Source organism: Stegostoma tigrinum, chromosome X (genome assembly GCF_030684315.1).
Source record: "Stegostoma tigrinum isolate sSteTig4 chromosome X, sSteTig4.hap1, whole genome shotgun sequence".
NCBI lineage: Eukaryota > Metazoa > Chordata > Chondrichthyes > Orectolobiformes > Stegostomatidae > Stegostoma > Stegostoma tigrinum.
Window position 1 is genome coordinate 16,792,575 of NC_081404.1, and position 27,981 is coordinate 16,820,555.

Sequence of the window (27,981 nt, forward strand, 5' to 3'; positions counted from 1 at the left end):
CACTATCACCGAAATGCTCTCCCACCGAGAGATCTGACACCTGACCTAGTTTGTTGCCGAGCACTGAATCCAATATGGCCTCCCCTCTAGTCGGCCTGTCTACGTACTGAGTCAGAAATCCATCCATCCAAGCACCGAATCCAATATGGCCTCCCCTCTAGTCGGCCTATCTACGTACTGAGTCAGAAATGCTTCCTGGACACACTTGGCAAAATCAGCTCCATCCAGTTTGCACAGAGGAGGTTCCAGTTGACATTAAGGGAGATAACATTCTGAGGCCCAGGTTCGAATCCTACCTTGATAGATGGTGGAATTTGAATTCAATAAATATCTGGAATTAAGAATCTAATGATGGCCGTGAATCCATTGCTGATTGTTGGGAAAAACCCATCTGGTTCACTAATGTCCTTTAGGGAAGGAAACAGACATCCTTACCCCGGTCTGGGCCTACATGTGAATCCAGACCCATAGCAATGGGGTTGACTCTCAACTGCCCTCTGGGCAATTAGGGGCGGACAATAAATGCTGGCTGGTCAGCGGCACTCTCATCCTGTGAATGAATAAAGAAAATTAGGGACGTTGAAGTCACCCATGACAACAACCCTATTACTTCTGCACCTTTCCAAAATCTGTCTCCCAATCTGTTCCTCAGTGTCTCTGTTGCTATTGGGGGGTCTATAGAAAACTCCCAATAAAGTGACTGCTCCTTTCCTGCTTCTGACTTCTTCCCATTCTGACTCAGTGGACAAATCCTCCTCCATGACCTCCCTCTCTGCAGCTGTGATACCATCTCTGATTAGCAATGCCACTCTCCCACCTCTTTTACCTCCCTCCCTATTTCTTTTGAAACATCTATACCCCAGAATATCCAACAACCATTCCTGCCCTTGATAAAAGTCTCCATAATGGCCACAACATCATAGCTCCAAGTACTGATCCATGCTCTAAGCCTGTCACCCTACACACTTCAACCCGTCACACGGACTGCAACTTTTCCCTCTCAACTGTCTATCCTTCCTCACAGACTCTCTGCTTGCTCTATCTGCCTGTACACCCGCTACCCCATCCTCTGATCTGTAGCTCCGGTTCCCACCCCACTGCAAAACCAGTTTAAACCTTCCCAAAGAGCTCTAGCAAAGCTCCTGCACAGCATATTGGTGTCCCTCCAGTTCAGGTGCAACCCATCCTTCCCGTACATGTCCCACCTTTGCCCAGAATGTATCCCAATGATCCACATATCTGAAGCCCTCCCTCCTACACCAGCTCTGTAGCCCTGTGTTCAGCTGCACTTGCTCTCTATTTCTAGTCTCACGGTAGTAATCCTGAGATTATTACTCTGCACATCCTGGCTTTTAGCTTCCAACCAGACTCCCTGTAATCAGTTTTCAGGTCCTCATCCCGTTTCCTAGCTATGTCATTGGTACTGATGTGTACCACGGTTTCTGGCTGCTCTCCCTCCCCCTTAAGAATCCTGAATATTCGATCCGAGACATCCATGACCTTGGCAACCGGGAGGCAACGTGCCATCCGGGATTCTCGCTCGATACCACAGAATCTCCTGTCCTTTCCTCTAACCAATGAACCTCCTATCACTATCGCTCTTCCAGTCTCCTCCCTTTCCTTCTGAGCCACAGGGTCAGGCTCAGTGCCAGAGACTTGGCCGCTATGGCCTTACCCTGGTAGGTCATTTCCCCTACCACCAACAGTATCCCAAACAGTATACTTATTACTGAGTCGAACAACCGCAGGGGATCCCTGCACTGTCTGCCTGTTCCCTTTCCCCATCCGGACAGTCACCCAGCTACCTTTCCCCTGTACCTTGGGTGTGACCTCCTCCTCTCTATCACCCCCTCTGCCTCCCAAATGATCTGGAGTTCATCAGCTCCAGCTCCAGATCCCTAACACGGTTTTTGAGGAACTGGAGTTGGGTGCACTTCTCACAAGCGAAGTCAGAGGGGACCCCAGCAGTGACCCTTACCTCCCACACCCTGCAAGAGGAGCATGCAACTGCCCTGGTTTCCATTCCCTCGACTCTAGATTTCCAGAAGAGATAAAGAGAAAGGGGAAAATAAAGTTTGTTGTCCCTGTGCCAGCTCCAGACCATGTCAGGTATGATGTTGGTAAAGGGGAGTCATGCCAGGCCCATTTTGGATGTTGGGGCTGGATGGAGTCATCTAAAGGACTCACACTGTCCTGCAGCTGCCTCAAATGCCTGCAGTCAAAAGGGGCAAACGCATAATCAATTCTCCCACTGGAAAAGTCCCACTTTTCCCAGGCATCCATTGGAAGGAAAAATTGGAGGCGTGTGGGGGCTGAATCCTCAGCATGCGTGCTCAGCAGCAGTTCAAGCACAGGGAGAAGTGAAGACTATGGCAGGACATTGGAAATACCTATGCTCACCTTGGAAAACTGGGCTTGCTCAGGTTGAGGGATTCGGGAGAGCACAGAGTGCCATCCCTGTGTGTGAATGGGAATCCCTGTTATTGGGCCTCATCAGTCAGTGAGCTGCTCATTGCAGCATACACAGTGAATCAAACAAACACTGGCTGATCTGCACGCGTCTTCGCTGGATGGTCACCAGGAGTGGAATCCCCTCTCGCCTCCCCCTTCTGAAATAAGCAAGTTCAGCATAGACTAGGGCTCCAATACATGTCCTTGTCTGTGTGGTTTCATTTAACGTCAGGCATTGCATTCCAGCCAATGCAAAAGTGAAACCTTGTGAATGCTGGAAATCCGAAACAGAAACAAAAAGTGCTGGAGAAGCTCAGCAGGTCTGGCAGCAACTGCTGAGAGAGAAACAGAGTTAACATTTCAGGTCTGATATGGCTTCTTTAAGCTGTAAGCTCATGAGAGCAGCTGAAATCTCTTTCTGACAACCATTTTGCCTGAGCTCCTTTCCTGCATATTAATTGACCCAACCCCGCAACCTCATCTTCTTGCACAGCTGAGAGAGATTTGCATTTATATAGCTTATTTCACAACCACTGGATGACTCAAAGTGCCCTGCCACCCATTAAACATTTTTATTTTAAGGCACAGTGACCCTTGTAGCGCAGGAAATGTGACAGATAACCCGTGCATTCCCGGGGACTGCAATGTGACAATGATCGGATAATCGCCTTCATGCGATAGTGACTGATGATTTGAGGACTCCAGGGAGTGTTCCCCCTGCCCTTCTTCAAAACACTGTGCGGTTGTACAGATACACCCAAAAAAGGAGATGAGGGCCCTCCAAATAACAGCTATCCCAAAACCAGCACCTCAGACAGTGCAGCACCTCTTCACTACTGCATAGGAGCCTCAGGCTTGACTGTTACACTCAAACCCTCGACTGAACCAGAAACGATGACAGTGAGAGACAACAGCAAATACCAATTGGCTCACAGCTGGCTACACATGGCAGATATGTTGCTCAGTGGGAGCAATTTTGCCTTGAACTCACAACGTTGTGGATCCAAGTCTGTTCTACTGATTCAAACCCATGCCTGCTCTACCACTGGTAGCACTGTAGTGCTAAGGGAGTGCTGCACTGCCAGGAGATACTCTTTTTACAGGCAAGATGTGAAATCAAAATCCTGTTTGCTGCATCACGTGAGTGTTCAAGATCCCATGGTGCTATTCCGAGAAAACAGGACCAATATTGACAGCTGAATCAATTGTAAAAACAGATGCTCTTTATTATTATTTGCCCATGGGATGTGGGTGTCACTGGCTGGGCCCAGCATTTATTGCCCCGTCCCTAGTTGCCCCCCTTGAGAAGGTGGAGGTGAGCTGCCTCCTTGAACTGCTGCAGTCCATGTGCTATGCGTTGATCCATAATGCCCTGAGGGAGGGAATTCCAGGATTTTCACCCAGCAACACTGAGGGAACAGGGATATATTTCCAAGTCAGGATGGTGAGTGGAGGGGAACTTGCAGGGGGTGGTGTTCCCATGTATCTGCTGCCCTTGTCCTTCTAGATGGAAGTGGTCATGGGTTTGGAAGGTGCTGCCTGAGGATCTTTGTAGATGGTACACACTGCTGCTACTGAGCGTCGGTGGTGGAGGGAGTGGATGTTTGCGGATGTGGGGCCAATCAAGCGGGGGCTTCGACCTGGATGGTGTCAGGCTTCTTAAGTGTTGTTGGGGCTGCACCCATCCAGGCAAGTGGGGAGTATCCCATCACACTCCTGACTTTGTTTTGCCAGTGCTACATTGCGATCTTCCTTTGCACAAATTGGCTGCCTTGTTTCCTACATTCAAACAGTGACTGTACTTCACTGGCTTTAAAGCACTTTGGGATATCCTGGAATTTATCAATAGCCTATCAGCTTTTCTCAAGAAGGAGTCAGATACAGTTCTTAGGGCTAAAGTTATCGAAGGTTACAGAGGGAAATGGAATGGCTGAGTTGGATGATCAGCCATGATCATATTGACTGGTGGTGCAGGTTTGAAGGGCTGAATGGCCTATTTTCTATGTTTCCATGTCTCGATGAGACTCCCCTGGCCCACCCCAGATGCCAATTCTGCTCCGAGTTCATTTTCTCTAAGATTGTTGGGACAGAGCCATTCTTCTTCAGAACTCCTGTTGCGGGGTGGGGGGGGGGGGCGCGGTGTCACTTTAAGTCACATCAGACACTCCATACCTTGTTCCCTTGCCAATCAGGCTTGAGGACGTTACACACAGGCAAAGAGTCTGATGCATGAAGGGGGCCTGTTCAAGGGCTAAAAGCAACCTAGGGAGACCCGAGGGGGAGCAGGCAGAAAACCGAGACACTGTTTAACATTCTCCACAGTGCGAGTGTCACTGCAGTGACCTTCCTTCATGCAAACTGAAACCAACACCAATAGCCTCAACGCCCCAAAGGCCAACATAAAGGGGAGAAAGAGAGAAGCTGATTGAATTATTTCAAAGAAAGCAAAGGACACCAAGCATTTGGGAAGACAGGTGTCTGATACCGCAGGGACAAAAATACTCAAATGAAATGCACCACATGCAGAGCATCTCAAGTTAATCTTGTTGTGCACATACCACACACATTCAAGTAAGGGAGCAATAAGACAGCATCACAGAGATGAACTGAACAGCATGGCTACCACACAGTGCAAACCATTCCATTCTTTCCATGGTACAGCAACGTGGGGAATGGGAGGGTGGGGAGGTGGTGTAAGGATTATTCTCTGAGCAAGTCGCAAGGAATATTTCAACCGTGGGAGCTGAAGCCACAGCTCAGGGGCTGCAGCTGGATGATGGAATCAGTTTGGGCTATGAATTTACCTGGTGGGTATCCGCCAAGCCCACCCCTCACCAAAAGCAAAACTCTCTCGATGTTATGGAGTTCAAAGCCTTGCGGCATCCAGCAATGGGTTAATGAAGTGTCTGGGGAGTGGAGCGAGGTCTGGTGGCTCAGTGACTCAACCCCAGCAGCTCGAAGGATTTGCAAGCAGCGTTTTTAGAGGGAGAAGCGGGTTGGCTTCGCCTGAGTTGGATTACCTTCGAGCTCGCAGTCTCATTGTAATGGGGCCTGGATGAGCTTTAATTTCTGTTAACTGTTTGAATGGGACACCCACCCAATTATTCAGTGTGACTGGCTCAGTCATCTTTTCGAAGGGAGGTAGAAGATTGTACTTCACACATCCCATTATTTCAATACGTGAGACTTATTGATAATCCTTACACACCTCCAACATCCAGTGCCCGTGCAAAAAAACACACACTATATCCCACTGGTACTACCACAGCAACGTCAGAGCGAGCACAGGCCTGTGGCTACAATTACCGCTGCAGATGTCAGCACTATGCTCCGGTGGCCTGTTTCTCCTGGTCGGATGGCTGTGTTTGAAGGTGAGCCCTGTGATATTCAGTTTCATACTGAGATTCTTTGTTCGTTCTCTTGAAGAAACCGCACTACAAGGAAGCAACGTTTGTCCAGCGTTATGACAGGTCAAGCAAGTTAGGACAGGTGAAGGTGGCACCCGTATCGAGGTTTGGAGGTGGGGTTGGGGGCATGGGTGGGGTGCAGGTGTGTGCCAGGGTTCAGGAATGCAGCCAAGGGACAAGAAATCAGAAAGCAATCCGGCCCAGTTCACTGCACTGTCCTTAGGTCAGAGGGCTATGAGAGGCAGCGTTTTTCTGGTTTCTACCATGTGGGTTATTTTATTGCTGCATGCCGTCTGCTGGCACCCTTATGCCAATTTGATGGCAGATTCCTGCCATCCTGTAAAGAGTTCCTGAATTGGCAGGAATTTCTGAACCCAGCAGGCACCCGTGCCAACACCTCAAGCTATTGAGTTTGCCCCTTGTTTGGCACAATACAGAATGAGTTTTACAGTCCATTTTGCAAGCTTCATGACGATTGATAGAGGTTTTCACCAGTCTCTAGAGAAAGCTCCCTTGGTGAGTTAGACAGTGCAAAATTCCATTTACAACCAACAATTTTGCAATCAAAGTGAGAAAGTTTAATCCTTTGCTGTTTGAGAATTCCAACTGCACGTAAAGTGCATTTGAAATTCAAGTCACACCTTTGTCGCTGAGCAAATGAATTCGGGTCTTTCACATTGGCCTTACTTATCACAAGGTCACAGCAGGTTAAAACCGTGACCAAACCTGCACGGTGCCACCAGGAGTGGAAGCCAGTCGAAGTTTGCTTTAAAAGATAAGGATAGGGCAGAGTTGACCCACAGGTCTCACCAGTCTCATGCAAGTCAAAGACTGGGTGGCGATACCATGGTGAAAAGTTTCCACCTAATACTCAATAAAACCAAAAGAACTGTGGATGCTGTAAATCAGGAACAAAAGCAAAGTTGCTGGAAAAGCTCAGCAGGTCTGGCAGCATCTGCGAAGTAGAAAACAGAGTTAACGTTTTGGATCCAGTGACCCTTCCTCAGAAGGCTGAATGGCCTACTTCTGCTTGTGGACTCACAATTCCAAGTGTATGCCAATGTCAAGGCCATTGCTGTGAGACAGTGCTTCCAGTTCTCACGAGAATCCCCAGGCGTCAGTGAAGAGGATGCTAATGAGGAGATTGGGCAGCTCCTACCTTTGTTGATGCCAGGCTTGATTCACAGTCACCCTTTCACAGGGCAGCTGGGGACGGTCAGCGATGTTTACATGGCTCATCTCCCAACAAATAAAACAAAAGCTTTCCCTTCACATGTGAGAAAGATCAGCAGAAAGAATTAAGTTTCAGCACCGTGTGACATTATGAAGTTCACCTCATGGTGTCTAAAGTAGCATCAGACAAATTAATTGAACGAACATTTATAATTGTGCCAAATGTAAATGATTGTCAGTGTTTTTACTTTAGTGGAACGGTGGATCAACATCGAGCAAGTAACTGCAAAAAAAAAATTCATATATGTTTCAACCCCACAGGGCAAGAAGCAAAGCCAAAAGAGGTCTCTGATGTGGATTGATTTAAATCAAAGCATTCCAGTTAAAGAGTGAGTTTTTCTGTCAGATCCATGCTTACCTTCCAAAGTAGGAGGACGAGTAGAGCCAGCACTAGGATTCCTGCCAGGACAGCAATGAGTATAATCAACCAGGGTGCTCCAACATATCCCACACTTGTCTTCTCTGGGTATATTTGTATGGTATACTGCATAGGTTAAAGATGATAACAGTCATTTTTCTGCTCACAGACTCGGAAACTGACTTATCATTTTACCCTCTTGCTAAGTAATGTTCTTCTGCTGTACGTTAGGCCCATGAAACAGGGTGTGGAAAGGTGCAGGGTGACCTGGTCAGAGATCCCTATCATGATAGCAATCTTGCCATTTCTCATCCTCCAGCTCAGGATGACATTGTAGCTGGAGCCCCTCACCCCTGCTGTATCTTTCTCTCTCCACAAGGGCCCCACAGACATTTCTGCTGGCGGAGCAAAGCTGGAGGAGATGGTGAGTGTTAAGGAAGGGTGAAGGGGAGGTGGGTGAGCAGAGGTAAAATGAAGGAGTTGGGGGGTGGGGGTGTCACGTCAGGAAGGACGGGGAGCAGCTAGCTGGTGATGCTTTCCTGAAAGAGTTACTGTCTCCCAATTGAAAGCCAGAGATGTGAGGGAAATCCAGCTTCAATTCTTAAAATTGGACCTTCCTCGTGGTTTACACTGTCAATATGTTTTGCCAAGCTCACAGCAGGTGAGGCAGGGAGACAAACTTCCAATGGTCTGTGTTTCTAACCCTTGAGAGCCTTTTGGTGGTGATGCTATGGCACATGTTCCCAGAAGACATGGAACAGAAGTAGGCCATTCAGCCCATCGAGTCTGCTCCACCATTCAATGGGATCTTGATCGATTGGTCATTCTCAACTCCACTCTTCTGCCTTTCCCCTATAACCCTTGATCCCCTTCCTGACTGTTTTCCAAACATAAGGTCAGACAGCCCTGTGGCCTTGTGTTGAAATATTCCAAATCATTGTGTTGAAGCCTTCAGCAAAGGTGAGATTTGGAGCGATATCTGTACCTCAGCAGCAGCTTCCTTCACCTTTAGGTTTCTAATACTTGACTTCACGCTGATGTTGGCACGGATGGTCAGTTTGATAGAACTGTATGTAGCGTACTCCTGAAATGTTAACAACAGGTTAAAGCATGTCCATCACTTCCTCCTTCCCAGCCCATTCATTCCTGACTGCGATCAGCAAGCTGAGGCAGCAGGATTTGCACCAGCACAAGTTCAGACAGCGGCGTGGCTCTCAAATGGTTGCAGAGCCTCAAGATACAAGAAGGAGTTGTTCAAAAGGTGGGCTGGCAGCCTTCCAGTACCTTACCAGGTCACCAGCCTTCACCTTGGGAGCTGAGACAGCCTCCAACACATACATAGGGACACCTTGCACAAAGAGGCTCACACTCAGGCCCTCAGAGTAAGGGAGGTCAGCTGCTCTGTACACATTAGGATGGAACTGCAGTTCCTTTTTTCTCATTTATTCAAAGATGTGGGCATCACTGGCTGGGCCCAGCATTTATTGCCTCGTCCCTAGTTGCCCCTTGAGAAGGTGGGGGTGAGCTGCCTTCTTGAACTGCTGCTGTCTGTGAGCTGTAGATAGACCTACAATGCCATTAGGGAGAGAATTCCAGATGGTCGCAGACTGATATTTGTGTGGCACAAATGTTACTTGCTACTTTGTCAACCCAAGCCTGGATGTTGCCCAGATCTTGTTGCATTTGAACACAAACTGTTTCGGTGTCTCAGGAGTCATGAATGGTGCTGAACATTGTGTAATCATCAGCGAATATCCCCACTTCTCTGACCTGATGATGGAGGGAAGGTCATTGATGAAGCAGCTGAAGATGGTTGGGCCTAGGGCATTACCCTGAGGAACCCCTGCAGAGATGCCCTGGAGCTGAAATAACTGACCTCCCACAACCACGACCATCTTCCAATGTGTCAGGTGTAACTCCAACTAACAGAGAATTTTCCCCCTGATACCCACTGATTCCAGTTTTGCTCGGGCTCCTTGATGTCAAGGGCTGTCACTCTCAGCTCACCTCTGGAATTCAGCTTTTTTGTCCACGTATGAGCCAAGGCTGCAATGAGATCAGGAGCTGGTTTATTCAAATGCCCTTGGCTCTGTTCCAATAAGGGGCCTTAAATCCAACCCAGAAGAAGGTTTTACCTGAAAGATATGATGCTTCAGTTTCCCACCTTTTGGTGACCCTCTGTCCTCACAGTGGAATGGACAATCTCATGGCAATGAGGGGCACAGGAGGACATCAGTCAGCTCCTTCTACCTGTTCTGCTCTTCAAATTGGGTCTTGAGTGATTCTTCTCCTAACCACCTTCAATAATAACAACTATATTTGGTTCTAATGTTTGGCCAGCTTTAAACCCTGGAGTTATAGTCACCAGGGATTAGACTGATGTTCATCCAAGTACATTTCCTTGATGAAACTCACCAATAACAGAGCTAAAGACCTTACTTCCAACAAACTGGCATTAAATTAATCTCATCATACAATTGCTGGAATGGCTCACCTCCAGAAAGGTGCTGTTCCACAGTCGGGCACCTATTTTTACACTGGTTGTTGTGTTCAGAATTTGTAGAGGGCACTGGAAATCAATACATCGGGCAGTGCCCTGTTCACAGTCCTGTGGGAAAATAATGCTCAACATTAAACTCAACACAATTTGCAAATGGACAATATGTCACGTATGCTCCTGGGCACTCTGATGAAAAGACTGTGTGCATTTAACTTCGATCGAAGGAGTCTTGGGTTAACCCTGAGACAACTGGGAGATCCTGCATGCTTCTTCCCAGTCATGCAACATTTGCAGAGCTGACACAGGAAAACTGGGAATGAGGCACAAGCACGGCCAATCAAAACCAGCAGCATGGAATTTTGGGCAGTAACTAGTGACAGTCCTCTACTAAGGTCAGGACATTTCCTTAATTTTCCAAAGAAAGCAATCTGAGGATAAAGGCTTCACAGACGACTGAAACCCACACTAACCATCTAACTGTCTGCAGCAGGTCATCCCTCCAATCTCCTAACCCTCCATCGGGGACCATCCCTCTAATCTCCTATCCCTCCATCGGGGACCATCCCTCTAATCTCCTATCCCTCCATCGGGGACTGTCCCTCTAATCTCCTATCCCTCCATCGGGGACTGTCCCTCTAATCTCCTATCCCTCCATCGGGGACCATTCCTCTAATCTCCTATCCCTCCATCGGGGACTGTCCCTCTAATCTCCTATCCCTCCATCGGGGACCATCCCTCTAATCTCCTAACCCTCCATCGGGGACCATCCCTCTAATCTCCTATCCCTCCATCGGGGACTGTCCCTCTAATCTCCTATCCCTCCATCGGGGACCATCCCTCTAATCTCCTAACCCTCCATCGGGGACCATCCCTCTAATCTCCTATCCCTCCATTGGGGACTGTCCCTCTAATCTACTAACCCTCCATCGGGGACAGTCCCTCCAATCTCCTAACCCTCCATCGGGGACTGTCCCTCTAATCTCCTAACCCTCCATCGGGGACTGTCCCTCTAATCTCCTAACCCTCCATCGGGGACCATCCCTCTAATCTCCTATCCCTCCATCGGGGACTGTCCCTCTAATCTCCTAACCCTCCATCGGGGACTGTCCCTCTAATCTCCTATCCCTCCATCGGGGGCTGTCCCTCTAATCTCCTAACCCTCCATCGGGGACTGTCCCTCTAATCTCCTATCCCTCCATCGGGGACCATTCCTCTAATCTCCTATCCCTCCATCGGGGACTGTCCCTCTAATCTCCTATCCCTCCATCGGGGACCATCCCTCTAATCTCCTAACCCTCCATCGGGGACCATCCCTCTAATCTCCTATCCCTCCATCGGGGACTGTCCCTCTAATCTCCTATCCCTCCATCGGGGACTGTCCCTTCAATCTCCTAACCCTCCATCGGGGACCATCCCTCTAATCTCCTATCCCTCCATTGGGGACTGTCCCTCCAATCTCCTAATCCTCCATTGGGGACCATTCCTCTAATCTCCTATCCCTCCATCAGGGACTGTCCCTCTAATCTCCTATCCCTCCATCAGGGACCATCCCTCTAATCTCCTATCCCTCCATCGGGAACCATCCCTCTAATCTCCTATCCCTCCATTGGGAACCATCGCTCTAATCTCCTATCCCTCCACTGGGGACCATTCCTCTAATCTCCTATCCTCAATCGGGGGCCATCCCTCCAATCTGCTATCCCTCTATCAGGGACCATCCCTCGAATCTCCTATCCCTCCATCGGGGACCATCCCTCGAATCTCCTATCCCTCCATCGGGGACCTTCCCTCCAATCTCCTTTCCCTCCATCGGGGACCATCCCTCTAATCTCCTATCCCTCCATCGGGGACTGTCCCTCCAATCTCCTAACCCTCCATTGGGGACCATTCCTCTAATCTCCTATCCCTCCATCGGGGACTGTCCCTCTAATCTCCTATCCCTCCATCAGGAACCATCCCTCTAATCTCCTATCCCTCCATCGAGAACCATCGCTCTAATTTCCTATCCCTCCATCGGGGACTGTCCCTCTAATCTCCTATCCCTCCATTGGGAACCATCCCTCTCATCTCCTATCCCTCCATCGGGAACCATCTCTCTAATCTCCTATCCCTCCATCGGGAACCATCCCTCTAATCTCCTATTCCTCCATTGGGGACCATTCCTCTAATCTCCTATCCTCAATCGGGGACCATCCCTCTAATCTGCTATCCCTCCATCGGGGACCATCCCTCTAATATCCTATCCCTCCATCGGGGACCATCCCTCTAATCTCCTATCCCTCCATCGGGGACCATCTCTCTAATCTCCTATCCCTCCATCGGGGACCATCCCTCTAATCTCTTATCCCTCCATCGGGGACCATCTCTCTAATCTGCTATCCCTCCATCGGGGACCATCCCTCTAATCTGCTATCCCTCCATCGGGGGCCATCCCTCTAATCTCCTATCCCTCCATCAGGGACCATCCCTCTAATTGCCTATCTCTCCATTGAAGACTATCTTTCTACTGTCCTAAATCTCCATCGATGACCAGTTCTCTTGCCTCTTAACTCTCTATCCAAGCTCACCTCTCTGGTTCTCTAGAGTGCCCATTAATCCCTGCCCCTCCAGTACCTTAACTGTCCAATCTGCATGGGAACACCACCCCCTGCATGTTTTCCTCTGAGGCACCTGGGATATATACCACTGTTCCTTCACTGTCGCTGGGTCAAAATCCTGGAATTTCCTCCCTACTGCACATGGGCTGCAGCGGTTCACGGAGGCAGCTCAACCCCACCTTCTCGAGGGGGCAACTAGGGACAGGACAATAAAGGCTGGGCCCAGCCACTGATGCCCACATCCCACAAGTGAATAAAAAGGTAAGAGCCAGCTTCCACCAAAATGGGGCAGGTGTCAGTGGCCAATGAACCACCAAAGCACAGAAGGAGGTCACTCGGCCCCTTAATCCATGCAGGCTTTCTGAGGAGTAATCCAATTGGTCCCATTCTTCCGCTGCATCCCCGCAGGAAGTTTATTTCCCTGGAGCCTCCATCCAATTTCCTTTTGAAGTCGGCAGAGGGGATAAGTTCTCTGCCCATCTGCTTTATGGACTGCTGCAAATAAACCGACAGAGAAACCAGTTTCCTTTGCTTGCAAGTAGGTCTATCAGATTAACAAGTGCTGCCTGAAATATTCCAGGCCCAGCCCGTTGACAGGAAGAGAGCGGTTAATATTTCAGGCCAGTTACCAGGGTTAGAGACTTTCTGCTTTCGGTCTGATGAGCTACTGATTGCTGTTGGCCTCCATTCTGTAACCGCGCGGGGCTCCACAACCCTCGTTTATCCTCATCATGTGGCTGTCAATACAGAAGAAAAGATTAAAGCACAACGGTTTCAAAAAACATCCCCAGATTCTGATTTTAAAAGAGAGAAACTCCTCCAGCAGCCCCGCCAAAGAGGAAATGGCAGTGGAGTTGTCAGACAAGACGTTGAGTCTTGCTTTCGGGGAGTGTTCGGGAAGCGGCTACATTGCCCTTCCCTCCAGAAGTGTATCCAGCGAGATCAGTGATTACTCTGAAATATATTCCCCAGCCACAAGGTGCAATCGTGCAACCGGGCCAAGCAGCTTCAATCCTGAAATCCCGCAGATTTACCAGCTCAGACAACAACCTGCATTTATACAGAGATAATGGGAACTGCAGATGCTGCAGAATCTGAGATAACACAGTGTGGAGCTGGAGGAACACAGCAGGCCAAGCAGTGTCAGAGGAGCAGGAAGGCTGACGTTTCGGGCCTAGACCCTTCTTCATCGTCAGCTTTCCTGCTCCCCTGACACTGCCAGGCCTGCTGTGTTCCTCCAGCTCCCAACCTGCATTTATGCGGCACCATTCACATGGAGGAGCATACCATGACGCTTCCCAGTTACACTGGGCCCCATAAAGGGATATCAGGTCATGTGACCAGACGTTGGATCCAAGAGGTAGGCTGTAAGGAACCTCTTAAAGAAGGAGAGGGAGGATAGAGGGGCAGGGAGCTTTCCGGAGGCAGTTCCAGAGTTCATAGGCAAGGCAGTTCAAGTCAAAGCCCCCAATAGTGGAGCGATTAAAATGGGGGACGCACAGGAGGCTATGGTTGGAGGAGCCCAGAGATCTCAGAGAGGATCATGGGGGCTGACGGAGGTGGCAAAGATCAGGAGGGGATGGTGGTTGGGATGCGGCTGGGGGGGTGTTGGATAAGGATGTGGAAGGGTTCTAAAACAAGGAGAAGAATTTCAATCACAGGATGCTGTTTGGCCAGGGTCTGACACAGGTCAGGGAGGGCGAAGGGGGCGACAGGGAAACGGGATTGAGTGCGAGATGAAACACAGGCAGCAGGGGTTTGGCTGAATGTCGGGGATCAGCGAGGAGGTAAAATTGGCAGGTGGTGAGCTGAGGGAGGGGCAAAAGTTGAGCGATCTTACCGAGGTACCAATTAGAGGTCTCAGTGACACCATGACTATATGGCGTCAGAAACATATCTCAGGATTGAATATAGCACTGAGATAGGGAACGGACTAGCTAAATCTCAGACTGTTACCATGGTGACAGATGGAATGCGAAGCCAAGGAATGAAGGGAGGGGGAGCAGTGGGCAGGGGTGAGAAAAATAGGTTCCGTAGTCCCAGTGTTTAATGGCGAGGCACTTCCCAGGCGAATAGATGTTAAGTCTTGCACAGTTGCTAATAATGATAGTGGGCTCGAGCTGCTTACCAGTTTGAGTGGATTGATAGCAAGGGCAGGAGAGCACTGTGTATTCTCATCCCCTTCAAATTCGATCTTCATTGGGTATAACAGCCACTTGCCATTGCTGATCTCATAGGGCCAGTGGATGTTCAGGAAAGCAGAGCTAAAAGTTTTTAGGACCTTACCAGTGTTCAGCACCTGGCAGAAAGAGAAGATGGGGATTGAGCTTGGGCATGGCTTGGACTGTGTTCAGAAACCTTCTCCTCATGTTACTGCACAGCAAACAGGCCCGAGGAGACGCTAGTTTCATTCCCTATTACAAGCCACCTTTCGAAAGCAAAAGCCACATTCGCCCTATCTCTGTTTCTCATGACAACTTTAGCGTGTCACGAAGGTGGTCAGTGTGCCAACAGCAGTTGGCTTGAAGGGCCCCAGGCTCGAGAGGAGTGGCACAGAGATCAGAGTCTCAAAATTGTTGTAAGACAATCAATCAACATAATACACTGAAATATATTGCTGTTCCTTCACTGTCACTGGGTCACAATCCTGGAATTCCCTCCCCAAAGGACATTGTGGGTCAACCCACAGCACATGGACTGCAGCGATTCAAGAAGGCAGCTCACCACCACCTTCTCAAGGGGCAACTAGGGACGAGGCAATAAATGCTGGGCCCAGCCAGTGACACCCACATCCCCTGAATAAATAATTTTAAAGAGGCCCCTCCTAAGAATGTGTGAGAATCCAAATTTTAGTGTACAATCCCATGGCACACAAGGCTAAACTCACCATCAACACTTTCTCTTATGCTGAGAGTATAGGATCAGCTTATAGGAGCCCACGGGTCACAAAACACTTTCTGGTTTCTAGAATCCCAAACGGCCCAAACATCTCCAATGCAGTCCCTTATAAAGAAGCCCAGGGATATAAGCCCACCCCTATTCCTCAGATGTTGCCTATGGCTATTCCAATAGATCACATTGCACCAAAATCCCTTCCTATTCATTTTCCATGGTAAGCTTCACTCTTCAATGAGTAAGTAGGGAAGATCTTGTACTTGCCGTTAGTATATAATCAACGCGACTGCCCACATCCTCTTCTTTCCTCATGGCACTTTCTCCCATTATGTTACCTCCAAAAAACACATTTTGTGGCTCGACGTTTCTGTGAAATGTGGGAAGAAAACACAGCAGCATGAAGCAACATTTGCCGGTTCCACAACTCATCTGCTCACCGCCTACAAACAAATGAACCAGGGAGACGGACAGTGATCGCAGGACAATGGAGCATTCTGCTTGCGGGTACCTGGCATTGGCGATGCCAGTTCACACTGGGCAAATGGCAAGAGGCACAATCCACAAGACATAGGAGAAAAAATTAGGCCATTCAGCCCATCGAGTCTGCTCCACCATTCAATCATGTCTGATCAGTTCCTCAACCCCATTCTCCTGCTTTCTGCCCGTAACCCTTGATCCCCTTGACAGTCAAGAACCTATCTATCTCAGTCTTAAATATACTCAATGACCTGGTCCCCACAGCCTTCTGTGGCAGTGAATTCCATCGATTCACCACTCTCTGGCTGAAGAAGTTTCTCCTTATCTCCATTCTAAAAGGTCTTCCTTTTACTCTAAGGCTGTACCCTCGGGCCCGAGACTCTCCTCCCAACAGAAGCATCTTCCCAACATCCACACTGTCCAGGTTTCTGGGAGAATAAGCTCCCCAAGTTGGTGGCTGCACAAATTCAAAAACACCAGAAATTGAGAAAATTATTGCTGAGCACAAGGCACTGCTTATAATTCAGGGCAAATTTGACCAGCCAGGACTCGATGATCACATTAATGAGACACCAGTACTGTTGCAACTCCTCACCGACCCCCACTGTCAATTTACACTCAGCAAGCTTGCAGAGTCAGGAGAGTATGACCCGATTATCTCGATGTAGAAATTGCCTGTAGAACAGCCACAACATACCAAACGTATGTCACTGGTTGTAATGTATATTACTGAGGCCGTGGAAGGTGCTAATGCAACTTCTCTGTTATGCCGTTCTTTTGCTGTGGGAGCTGTGTGACATGGTGCCATGGCGAGGCTGCTCAAATTCAGTGCACGGACAACATTTAGACATGGCAGACTTTCATTTCCAATGCTCTCAGCTAGGTTGTGGGCCAGTGGCTAATCCACTGCACTTTGAACTTTGACACTTGCTCTTTGACAAGGTGACATTTTCGCAACAGAGGAAGCTGAGCTCTGCCAGAGATGGAGGGCACACTTACGGAACAAGAGAGACTGGCAGTACCAACATAACATGGGCAGTGGCTGTGACTGGATCCAAACCGGTCTGTTCGCTGATGCTGCAGGAAGGAGCAAAAATCCACATTTCATCATTCTTATCATAACAATCTCGATAAATTGACAAAGAATCTCAGCAAGTCTGGCAGTATCTGTGGAGAGAAAGCAGATGCAATGTTTAAGTCCGGTGCCCCTTCTACAGGACTGTTAACTCTGCTTTCTCTCCCCAGAAGATGTCAGGCCTGCTGAGTTTCTCCAGCCATTTTTGTTTTTGTTTCTGCTTTTCAGCATCTACAGCTCTTTGGCTTTTTTTCATAAGTTGTCAACAACTAAATTTAAAAAGGAATTCTACCTATTGTGTTCAATTCTGGTTGCCACACGATAGGAAGGATGGGGATGATTTGGAGAGGGTGCAGAAGAGGTTTACCAGGATGCTGCCTGAATTAGAGGGTATGAGCTATAAGGAGAGGCTAGAAAAACTCGGGCTGTTTTCTCTGGAGCAGCAGAGGCTGAGGGGAGACCAGATAGAAGTGTATAAAATCATGAGATGCCTAGGTAAGGTTGACAGTCAGAATCTTCTTTCCCAGGGTTGAAAGGTCTAGTATTAAGGGGCATGCATTTCAGTTAAGAGGGGGACAGTTCAAAGGAGATGTGAGAGGCAAGTTCTTTTACACAGAGAGTGCTAGGAGTGTGGAATGCACTGCCAGGAGTGGGTGGTGGAGGCAGATACAATAAGTACGTTTAAGCGCATAAGTATGCAAGGAACGGAGGGATATGGACCAAAGGCAGGCAGAAGGGATTAGTTTAATTTGGACATCATGTTCAGTACAACATCGTGGGCTGAAGGGCCTGTTCCTGTGTTGTACTGCTCTATGTTCTGTTTTTGCCAATTGACCAGAATCAAGCAAATTCGGAAATTCTCATGCCCTGAAGCAATCTTGGTGAGACCCAGCAGATAGCGCCCTTGTACAAGCAGACAATGTGGAACCACGTGCAACAGTACCCTCTGCTGTCAGCAGTCCATACTGCACCCATCATCGTCAATGGCCTCAGGACGGTCATTCCGCTTTACCAAGCGCTCCCTGTAGATTTCACTGTCAGTGTATCTTACCACGAGATGTTGGGGGTGGCAAAAAGAGGAGGCGCAGTGAGACCTGGGTGTCCTTGTACACCAGCCACTGAAAGTCAGCATTGCAGGTGCAGCAGGCAGTGAAGAAAGTAAATGCTCTGTTGGCCTTCACAGTGAGAGGGTTCGAGTCCAGGAGCAGGGATGTCTTGCTGCAGTTGTACAGGGTCTTAGTGAGACCACACCTGGAGTGTTGTGAGCAGTTTGGGTCTCCTTACCTGAGGAAGGATGTTCTGGTGATGGAGGGAGTGCAGCAAAGGTTTATTAGACTGATACCTGGGATGGCAAGGCTGGTGTATGAAGAGAGACTGGATCAGTTAGGACTGTATTCACTGGAGTTTAGAAGAATGAGGGGAAATCTCATAGAAACCTATAAAATTCTAACAGGACTGGACAGGATAAACGGAGGAAGGATGTTCCCGGTAACCAAGGGGTCACAGTCTAAGGATACAGGGTAGGACTGAGATGAGGAGAAATGTCTTCACCCAGAGAGTGGGGATCCTGTGGCATTCTCTGTCACAGAAAGCAGTTGTACCCAAAACCTTGAATGGTTTCAAGAAGGAATTAGATATAGTTCTAAGGAGCTAAAGGGATCAAAGAGCATGGGGTGGGGAGAAAGTAGGAACAGGGACTGAGGTGGATGATCACAGCCACGATCGAAGGGCTGAATGGCCTCCTCCTGCTCCTCGTTTCTATGTTTCTCTGGGGCAGGGTGGGCTTGCTGCGGGGAGGGGTGAGAATTTGCTTGTGTGTCCCTCTGCTGCCCAGTTCTTGATCTCAGTCACTGAGAAAGGCTGAGTGGAAACAGAATGCCCAGATACAGGAAGTTTGGCGTTGGGAGGGTGGGGTCGGACAGCAGAGAAATCAGAGGCCGTCTTGCTTGTAAGGGAACCTTGCAGAGAAAACTGCTCGCTGCTGAGCCACACCTGCTCCAGCACATGAGAGGGATGTAAATATTGTAAAAGACCCAGCACTTCAGGCAGTGACTGTAGAGAGGGCAGGTTAAACAGCTCAGCAAAACTCTGAAAAACACTGCGATCCCTAGTGCCACGAGGGCAAGTTGTCCGTGTCTGCAGGGTGTAAAGGAAAAATCAACGTCAGGGAATGCAAATTTTATTTAAAAAGAAAGGATAGAGTGAGAGACAGGAAGCAGGTAATAACAGGCTGTTTTACAGAGGCAGATCAGCCAGGAGTGTGTTTGAATCAAGAACGAACAAAGGTGTCAGTGAGGGCTTCTGCAGATGAGCTGCAGGGAGGTCAGATTCCAGGGATATCATAGAGGTAGAAACAGCCGGGCCTAGAGATGGTGAGGGTATGAGGTTGAGCGATCCTACCCCACCCGCCCCCTGTCCCCCTCCTGGGGTCAAAGATGCCTCCAACAGTCTGGTCGAGTCTCTGTTAGTGAGCAGGGAGAGGGATGGAATCAGCGCGTAGGAGCGAGAGTTTAATAACTTCAGCCTTCCCAGCGTTTCTGCTGATCCAAGACTGGACAAGCTATCTATGAGTGAAGAGACAATGCAGCGCTTGAGAGAGATGGTGGTGAGGGTCGAGAAGCAAGATTTCAGGGTTAGACTAGAGCCGTCAGACAGACACATCAAAAATCACCGTCTCACAACACAGGCAGGAACAAAATTCAAGCTCGAGATCACTGCCCTAAACAGCACTCACGTTGTTAGCTGAAGTATTATTGGTAAAGTTGTAGTTTCGATGGTGATTCTAGAAGTGCTTAAGATCAGGTAAAAGGTGACCTGTCAAACAAAGGATGCAGAATCAGAACATTGACAGCAAGAACTCTGCAATCGGAGCACAGCTATCGTCTCATAATATCTCCTGTGAAGCAACCCCCCATCAAACACTCCCAGGACAGGGACAGCACGGGGTTAGATACAGGGTAAAGCTCTCTCTACACTGTCCCCCCCATCAAACACTCCCAGGACAGGGACAGCACGGGGTTAGATACAGGGTAAAGCTCTCTCTACACTGTCCCCCCCATCAAACACTCCCAGGACAGGGACAGCACGGGGTTAGATACAGGGTAAAGCTCTCTCTACACTGTCCCCCCCATCAAACACTCCCAGGACAGGGACAGCACGGGGTTAGATACAGGGTAAAGCTCTCTCTACACTGTCCCCCCCATCAAACACTCCCAGGACAGGGACAGCACAGGGTTAGATACAGGGTAAAGCTCTCTCTACACTGTCCCCCCCATCAAACACTCCCAGAACAGGGACAGCACGGGGTTAGACACAGGGTAAAGCTCTCTCTACACTGTCCCCCCCATCAAACACTCCCAGGACAGGGACAGCACGGGGTTAGATACAGGGTAAAGCTCTCTCTACACTGTCCCCCATCAAACACTCCCAGGACAGGGACAGCACAGGGTTAGATACAGGGTAAAGCTCTCTCTATACTGTCCCCCATCAAACACTCCCAGGACAGGGACAGCACGGGGTTAGATACAGGATAAAGCTCTCTCTACACTGTCCCCCATCAAACACTCCCAGGACAGGGACAGGACGGGGTTAGATACAGAGTAAAGCTCTCTCTACACTGTCCCCCATCAAACACTCCCAGGACAGGGACAGCATGGGGTTAGATATGGGGTAAAGCTCTCTCTACACTGCACCCCATCAAACACTCCCAGGACAGGGACAGGACGGGGTTAGATACAGGGTAAAGCTCTCTCTACACTGTCCCCCATCAAACACTCCCAGGACAGGGACAGCATGGGGTTAGATATGGGGTAAAGTTCTCTCTACACTGTCCCCCATCAAACACTCCCAGGACAGGGACAGCATGGGGTTAGATATGGGGTAAAGCTCTCTCTACACTGTCCCCCATCAAACACTCCCAGGACAGGGACAGCACGGGGTTAGATATGGGGTAAAGCTCTCTCTACACTGTCCCCCATCAAACACTCCCAGGACAGGGACAGCACGGGGTTAGATATGGGGTAAAGCTCTCTCTACACTGTCCCCCATCAAACACTCCCAGGACAGGGACAGCACGGGGTTAGATACAGGGTAAAGCTCACTCTACACTGACCCCCCCCCCCATCAAACACTCCCAGGACAGGGACAGCACGGGGTTAGATACAGAATAAAGCTCCCTCTACACTTCTCCAACATGTATTCTCTGTACTAAGACCATAGGAAATAGGACCAGGAGTGAGCTGTTCAGCCCCTCGAGCCTGTCTGCCATTCAACAGGACCCAGCTGATCTGCCATTCCTCACATCCACTTTCCTGCCACTTCCCTCAATTCCCCTGATCCTGATCAAGATAAAGCCATAAGAAATAGGAACAGCAGTAGGCCATTTGGTCCCTTGAGTCTATTCTAAAATGCTACAGCAATCAATGTGACAGCTTCTTGCAGGATACAGAATGTATGTTCTGTATCTCCCAAAGCCCTCAGGTGAGGATAGCTGTCAGGCTCTGGCCTGTGCTCACTACTGCAAGCCCCAAACTACCCTGCCTCAGCTCACAGCCAGCCCATTACCCGGCTGAAACCTCCTGTACTTCAGGGTGCTAGCCCACCCAATACAACAGTGCATTACTTACAGCAATTGGGAATTCCGTGACGTTTGTGAGACACAATTACCAGTAATGCCGACTTCCAATGAGAGACAATGTAACCACTGCCTGTTGACAATCAATGGTGTTACTATCACTGAATTCCCCCCCACCCCCGACCACTGTCAATATCCATGGGGTTACCATTGACCAGAAATTGACCTGGACTTGCCACATAAACACAATGACTACAAGAGCAGGTCAGAGGATGGGAATCCTGCAGCGAGTAATTCCCCCTCCTGACTCCCCAAAGCCTGTCCACCATCTGCAAGGCACAAGTCAGGAGTGTGATGGGATACTCCCCACTTGCCTGGATGGGGGCAGCCCCAACACCACTCAAGAAGCTTCACACCATCCAGGACAAAACTTCACACCATGCAGGATTTGCACAAAGTCTTATTCCCCAGGCACATTCCGCCCCACCACCCCCAACCCCAACTCCCCTCAACCCTGACCTTGCCCAGATCACTGACCGACATTGGCTACTGGTTCAGCAGCACCATGATAATACAATTTGCACCTTGGGATATGCAGTTGGAAAGTGCTATGTAAATGCAAGTCTTTTGCTCTAGGATGAGAAACAGGCTCTCTCTGTGAGGTTAGGGTGGATTGGCCATGGGAAATTGTCCCGTAGTGCCCAGGGATGTGCGGGTTAGGGTGGGATAGCCGTTGGAAATTGTCCCATAGTGCCCAGGGATGTGCAGGTTAGGGGGGGATTGGCCGTGCTAAATTGTCCCATAGTGCCCAGGGATGTGCAGGTTAGAGTGGGATTGGCCGTGGGAAATTGTCCCATGGTGCCCAGGGATGTGCAGGTTAGGGTGGGATTGGCTGTGCTAAATTGTCCCGTAGTGCCCAGGAATGTGCAGGTTAGGGTGGGATTGGCCATGTTAAATTGTCCCGTAGTGCCCAGGAATGTGCAGGTTAGGGTGGGATTGGCCGTACTAAATTGTCCCGTAGTGCCCAGGGATGTGCAGGTTAGGGTGGGATTGGCAGTGTTAAATTGTCCCATAGTGCCCAGGGATGTGCAGGTTAGGGTGGGATTGGCCGTGTTAAATTGTCCCATAGTGCCCAGGGATGTATAGACGAGGTGGGTTATAGGGGAATGGGTCTGGGTAGGATGCTCCGAGGGTTGGTGTGGGCTTGCTGGGCTGAAGGGCCTGTTGCCACCCTGTAGGGATTCGATGAAGTACAAATATGACTGAACTGGATTGCCTTCAGACTCCTCTCACCTCCTTCTGCTGATGACCTGACGGGGTCGAAAAGTGGCGACAGAACGCCAGTACGCTGGAGTTGCGCAGCAGGGAGGTTTTTGTTTGGGCCGAGCGACCCATTGACATTCTGTATACGCCTGCTGTGCTGCACACGTGGCAAAAGTCGGGTTCTGGTTGTACCAGAGAAAAACAAGTGCATACCTCAGCATTGCGTTTCATTGGGTTTCCAAGCTCACACTCAGCCTGGGATCCATTGGTGTTCGCGACGCAGACCAGACTGCTGTCCTGGAAAGACGAGACAGAAACACATTGCCGCTCACGTCTGTCGCATGATTCACGTAAGCTGCTAAATTTCACCTCCTTGAGCCGGCACTCCGAATGATTAAAAACAAAATGCACCGATCGTTTCTACACTAGCTGGGAAAGCACAAAGCTTGAAGTTCGGTTCTGTACCTTAGGCGATCGGAAGGCGGAGTAGGACAGAGTGTCTGGGAAGCTTACAATCAGAACAGCTTCGTGAGCATCGTCGCCATCTTTCATTGGGTTCCTGGCGTCTGATGGCAAGTTGGTGACAGTAATCTCCAAGGCGATGTCTTTCTGGTTGCTGAGGTAAAATACCTGCTCCCCCTGGTTGTCTCTGCAACGATGGGATGAAATCAACCTTCCTTCAGGTACAGTGGTCTGTACAAATTACACTGCATGCCTCAAAAAACAGATGTTGCTGGAAAAGCTCAGCCGGTCTGGCAGCATCCCAGAACTCCCCCGAGGAAGGCTCACCAGACCCGAAACTTCCATTTTTGCTCCTGATTTACAGCATCTGCAGTTCTTTCGGTTTTTTTTACACTCCATGCCTCCTCCATGCTTGGAAACAGTGTGGGGATGGAGGAAAATGCAGGAGATTGGTACTAGGGAACAGAACTGGGGCAAGGACACCAGGCTGAATGGCCTCCTTCTGTAACGTAACACTTCTGTGATTCTTCCGAGATGGGTGTGGAGCAGATCAGGGCTGTTTACTGAGCTATGCACATTCTGTGCAGGGCAGGGAGAGAGCCATGTGCATTGTTTTCTGACAGCCCCATGAAAATGCATGCAACTGCTCTGGCAGAGCATTTACAGAAAAAGTGAGATCTTAGGCAAGTGTCATATCAACAGGATAACAAAGTGTGAAGCTAGATGAACACAGCAGGCCAAGCAGCATCTCAGGAGCACAAAAGCTGACGTTTCGGGCCTAGACTGAAGGGTCTAGGCCCGAAACGTCAGCTTTTGTGCTCGTAAGATGCTGCTTGGCCTGCTGTGTTCATCCAGCTCCACACCTTGATATCTCGGATTCTCCAGCATCTGCACTTCCTACTATCTCATATCAACAGGAAGTGGGTGGAGAGGTGAGTGATGAGGTTCAATGCAGAGAAGTGTGAGGGGATGCAGTTTTGTTGGGGGAACATTGAAAGACAATATAAAACAGGGGTACGATTCTAAAGGGGGTGCAGGAGCAGAGGGAGCTGGGTGTATCTGTGCACAGATCATTGAAGGGGCCAGGAGAGGTGGAGAGAGCAGTGAATAAAGCACACAGTGCCCGCAGCTTCATTAATAGGGACACAGAGTACAGGAGCAGGGAGGTGATGCTGAACTTGTACAAGACACTTGTTAGAGCTCAGCTGGAGGATTGTGTACAGCTGTGGGCCCCACATTATGGGAAAGATGTGAGCGCATTGGAGAGAGTGCAGAAGGGATTTACAGGAATGGTTCCAGGAATGAGAAACCTCAGCGATGAGGATGGATTGAAGAAGTTGGGAATGTTCTCCTTGGAGAGAAGAAGGCTGAGAGGGAGATCTGTTAGAGGTTTTCAACATCGTGAGCGGGGGCTGGACAGAGAAAAAACAGGGAGACCGCGTCTCCTGCATTTCCCACTACACATCTCTCACACCCCGCCCCTGCAATAACCGCCCCAAGAGAATCCCCCTCGTCCTCACATACCACCCCACCAACCTCCGGATACAACGCATCACCCTCCGGCACTTCCGCCATCTACAATCCGACCCCACCACCCAAGACATTTTTCCATCCCCACCCCTGTCTGCCTTCCGGAGAGACCACTCTCTCTGTGACTCCCTTGTTCGCTCCACACTCCCCTCCAACCTCACCACACCCGGCACCTTCCCCTGCAACCGCAGGAAGTGCTACACCTGCCCCCACACTTCCTCCCTCACCCCTATCCCGGGCCCCAAGATGACTGTCCACATTAAGCAGAGGTTCACCTGCACATCTGCCAATGTGGTATACTGCATCCACTGTACCCGGTGTGGCTTCCTCTACATCGGGGAAACCAAGCGGAGGCTTGGGAACCGCTTTGCAAAACACCTCCGCGAGGTTCGCAATAAACAACTGCACCTCCCAGTCGCAAACCATTTCGGCTCTCCCTCCCATTCCTCAGACGACATATCCATCATGGGCCTCCTGCAGAGCCACAAGGATGCCACCCGAAGGTTACAGGAACAGCAACTCATATTCCGCCTGGGAACCCTGCAGCCTAATGGTATCAATGTGGACTTCACCAGCTTCAAAATCTCCCCTTCCCCCACCGCATCCCAAAACCAGCCCAGTTCGTCCCCTCCCCCCACTGCACTACACAACCAGCCCAGCTCTTCCCCCGCACCCACTGCATCCCAAAACCAGTCCAACCTGTCTCTGCCTCCCTAACCTGTTCTTCCTCTCACCCATCCCTTCCTCCCACCTCAAGCCGCACCTCCATTTCCTACCTACTACCTCATCCTGCCTCCTTGACCTGTCCGTCTTCCCTGGACTGACCTATCCCCTCCCTAGCTTCCCACCTATACTCTCCTCTCCACCTATCTTCTTTTCTCTCCATGTTCGGTCCGCCTCCCCCTCTCTCCCTATTTATTCCAGAACCCTCACCCCATCCCCCTCTCTGATGAAGGGTCTAGGCCCGAAACGTCAGCTTTTGTGCTCCTGAGATGCTGCTTGGCCTGCTGTGTTCATCCAGCTCCACACTTTACTATCAGGGAGAAGCTGTTCCCACATGTAAAGGGAACTAGAACGAGAGGGGAGTGGATTGAAAGTGATGAAGCGAGGGGGATGTGAGGAGAAACATTCTCACCCAGTGAGTAGTGAGGGTGTGGAATGCACTGCCTGGGAATGTGGGGGAGGCAGGTTCCATTGGGGCACTCGAGGGGCATTGGATGGTTATTGGGATAGAAATGGGGCACAAGGATATGGGGGGAATACTTTGATTTGATTCATTATTGTCACATGCACCTAAATACATGAAATGTTTGTTTTTCATGTGCTACAGGCAGATCATACCATACAAAGTGCATGTGGGTAACAGAGCAGAGCGAAGAAAAGGTCGGGGATTGGCTCCAGCTAATGACGCTCATTTAATGAGCCAGTGCTGACTCGATGGGCTGAAGGGCCTCCTTCTGTGCTGTACCACCTCTGTGATCTGGTGTGTACTATGCACAAGTCCTTTCCAACACTATAGCTATAGATTAGGATATCTCCTGGAATAAAAGGATGTATACTTACTTCGACAAGGGCTGGAATACATCCTCATCGAGCCTGGTACAAAAGCTATATTCCATCTGTAAGTTACTTTGACAAATCTTGTCAGGGCCACAGCCCTCCCTTAGAAAATTCACCTGGAAACAAACAACAGGGGACCAGTCAGTGAAGTACAATTCGATTGGTGGCCGTTAAAGCGGCCCCTCAGCCTGGTGGCTGCAGTTTTCAAGTCAAAAGTTTGCTTTGTTCTTCTTTCATGGGATGCCGGCATCGCTGGCATGACCAGCTTTTGTTGCTCATCCCTAATTGCCCCTTGAACTGAGTCGCTTGCTAAGGCTATTTCAGAGGGCATTCAGGAGTCCACCACATTGCTGTGAGGTCTGGAGTCACATGTAAGCCAGACCAGGTAAGGATGGCAGATTTGTCTCCTTGCAGGACACGACGAAACCAGATGGACTTTGACAACAATCAACTGTCATGGTCAACATCACTGAGACTAGCTTACAATTCCACATTTATTAAGAGAAATTTAAAAATTCTACCAACTGTTGTGGTGGGATTTGAACCGATGCACCCAGGGCATTAGACCTCTGGATCAGAGGCTCAGTGACAACACCACTACATTATCATTTCCACAACAGGGCCTGAAGTCTCACTCCGCAGCACAGCCCATGTGCAGTATTAAGGCAGTACTGAGCTGCTCTGGGAACTGTCTATTGGATGAAAGCAACAACAGTGTGACCTCTCAGGAAAAGATCTCGTGGTACTTTGCACAGGAGTAGGGGAGTTCTCCCTAGTGTCCATTTAGATTAGATTTCCGACAGTGTGGAAACAGGTCCTTCGGCCCAACAAGTCCACACTGCCCCTTGAAGCATCCCACCCAGACCCATCCCCCTATAACCCACACACCCCTGAACACTACAGGCAATTTAGCATGGCCGATCCACCTGGCCTGCACATCTTTGCACTGTGGGAGGAAACCGGAGCACCTGGAGGAAACCCACGCAGACACGGGGAGAATGTGCAAACTCCACACAGACAGTCACCCGAGGGTGGAATCGATCCCCGGTCCCTGGCGCTTTGAGGCTGCAGTGCTCACCACGGAGCCACCGTGCTGCCGTAAATTTACTTCTCGACAATATCCTCCTGCCCCAAAAAAAAACACATTATCAGCTCATTCTCTCAATGCTGTTTGTGGGATCCTGCTGTGTGCAAACAGGCACTACGTTACAGCAGAGATCACACTTCGAAAGTGTTCCTTAGCTGTAAAGTGTGTCAAGAGGTCATTTGGAAGGAAGGACAAACTTATCTGGCTCACTTTTAGGGAAAGAAAACTGCCAACCTAACCTGGTCTGGCCTACATGTGACTCCAGACCCACAGCAATATGGCTGACTCTCAACTGCCCTCTTGGCAATTCGGGATGAGCAATAAATTCTGGGCCTAGCCAGTGACGCCTCCTCCAGTGAACAAATAAAGAAAAATAAAATGTTTTGAGATCATAAAAGGTGCTCGAAAACTTAAGCCCTTCTTCCATAAGGCAGCCCGTTGTTTGCTATATCAAAAGCACAATTATAACCAAGGATCAGGGCGCATGGCTCATTAGATACAGTCCCCAAAATC

General features: G+C 49.6%; 1 protein-coding gene across 4 annotated transcripts in view; it reads right to left on the reverse strand.

Moving 5' to 3' along the window:
• The window catches only part of LOC125448209 (integrin alpha-7-like), a 184,049-nt gene that overhangs the window by 12,601 nt on the left and 143,467 nt on the right, over nucleotides 1-27,981 (reverse strand). For 3 of the 4 annotated variants that reach the window (XM_059643436.1, XM_059643435.1, XM_059643438.1), the window contains 11 exons: nucleotides 26,385-26,497; nucleotides 23,295-23,478; nucleotides 23,043-23,126; nucleotides 19,728-19,807; nucleotides 16,918-16,995; nucleotides 15,706-15,808; nucleotides 14,675-14,845; nucleotides 13,176-13,283; nucleotides 9,944-10,057; nucleotides 8,435-8,533; nucleotides 7,450-7,575 (listed from right to left, as the gene is read on the reverse strand). In XM_059643436.1, coding sequence (XP_059499419.1) covers nucleotides 7,450-7,575; nucleotides 8,435-8,533; nucleotides 9,944-10,057; nucleotides 13,176-13,283; nucleotides 14,675-14,845; nucleotides 15,706-15,808; nucleotides 16,918-16,995; nucleotides 19,728-19,807; nucleotides 23,043-23,126; nucleotides 23,295-23,478; nucleotides 26,385-26,497 — 1,260 coding nt within the window. Of the gene's footprint in view, nucleotides 1-5,757; nucleotides 5,886-7,449; nucleotides 7,576-8,434; nucleotides 8,534-9,943; nucleotides 10,058-13,175; nucleotides 13,284-14,674; nucleotides 14,846-15,705; nucleotides 15,809-16,917; nucleotides 16,996-19,727; nucleotides 19,808-23,042; nucleotides 23,127-23,294; nucleotides 23,479-26,384; nucleotides 26,498-27,981 lie in introns of all 4 variants that reach the window. The other variant, XM_059643437.1, reaches the window with a different exon arrangement.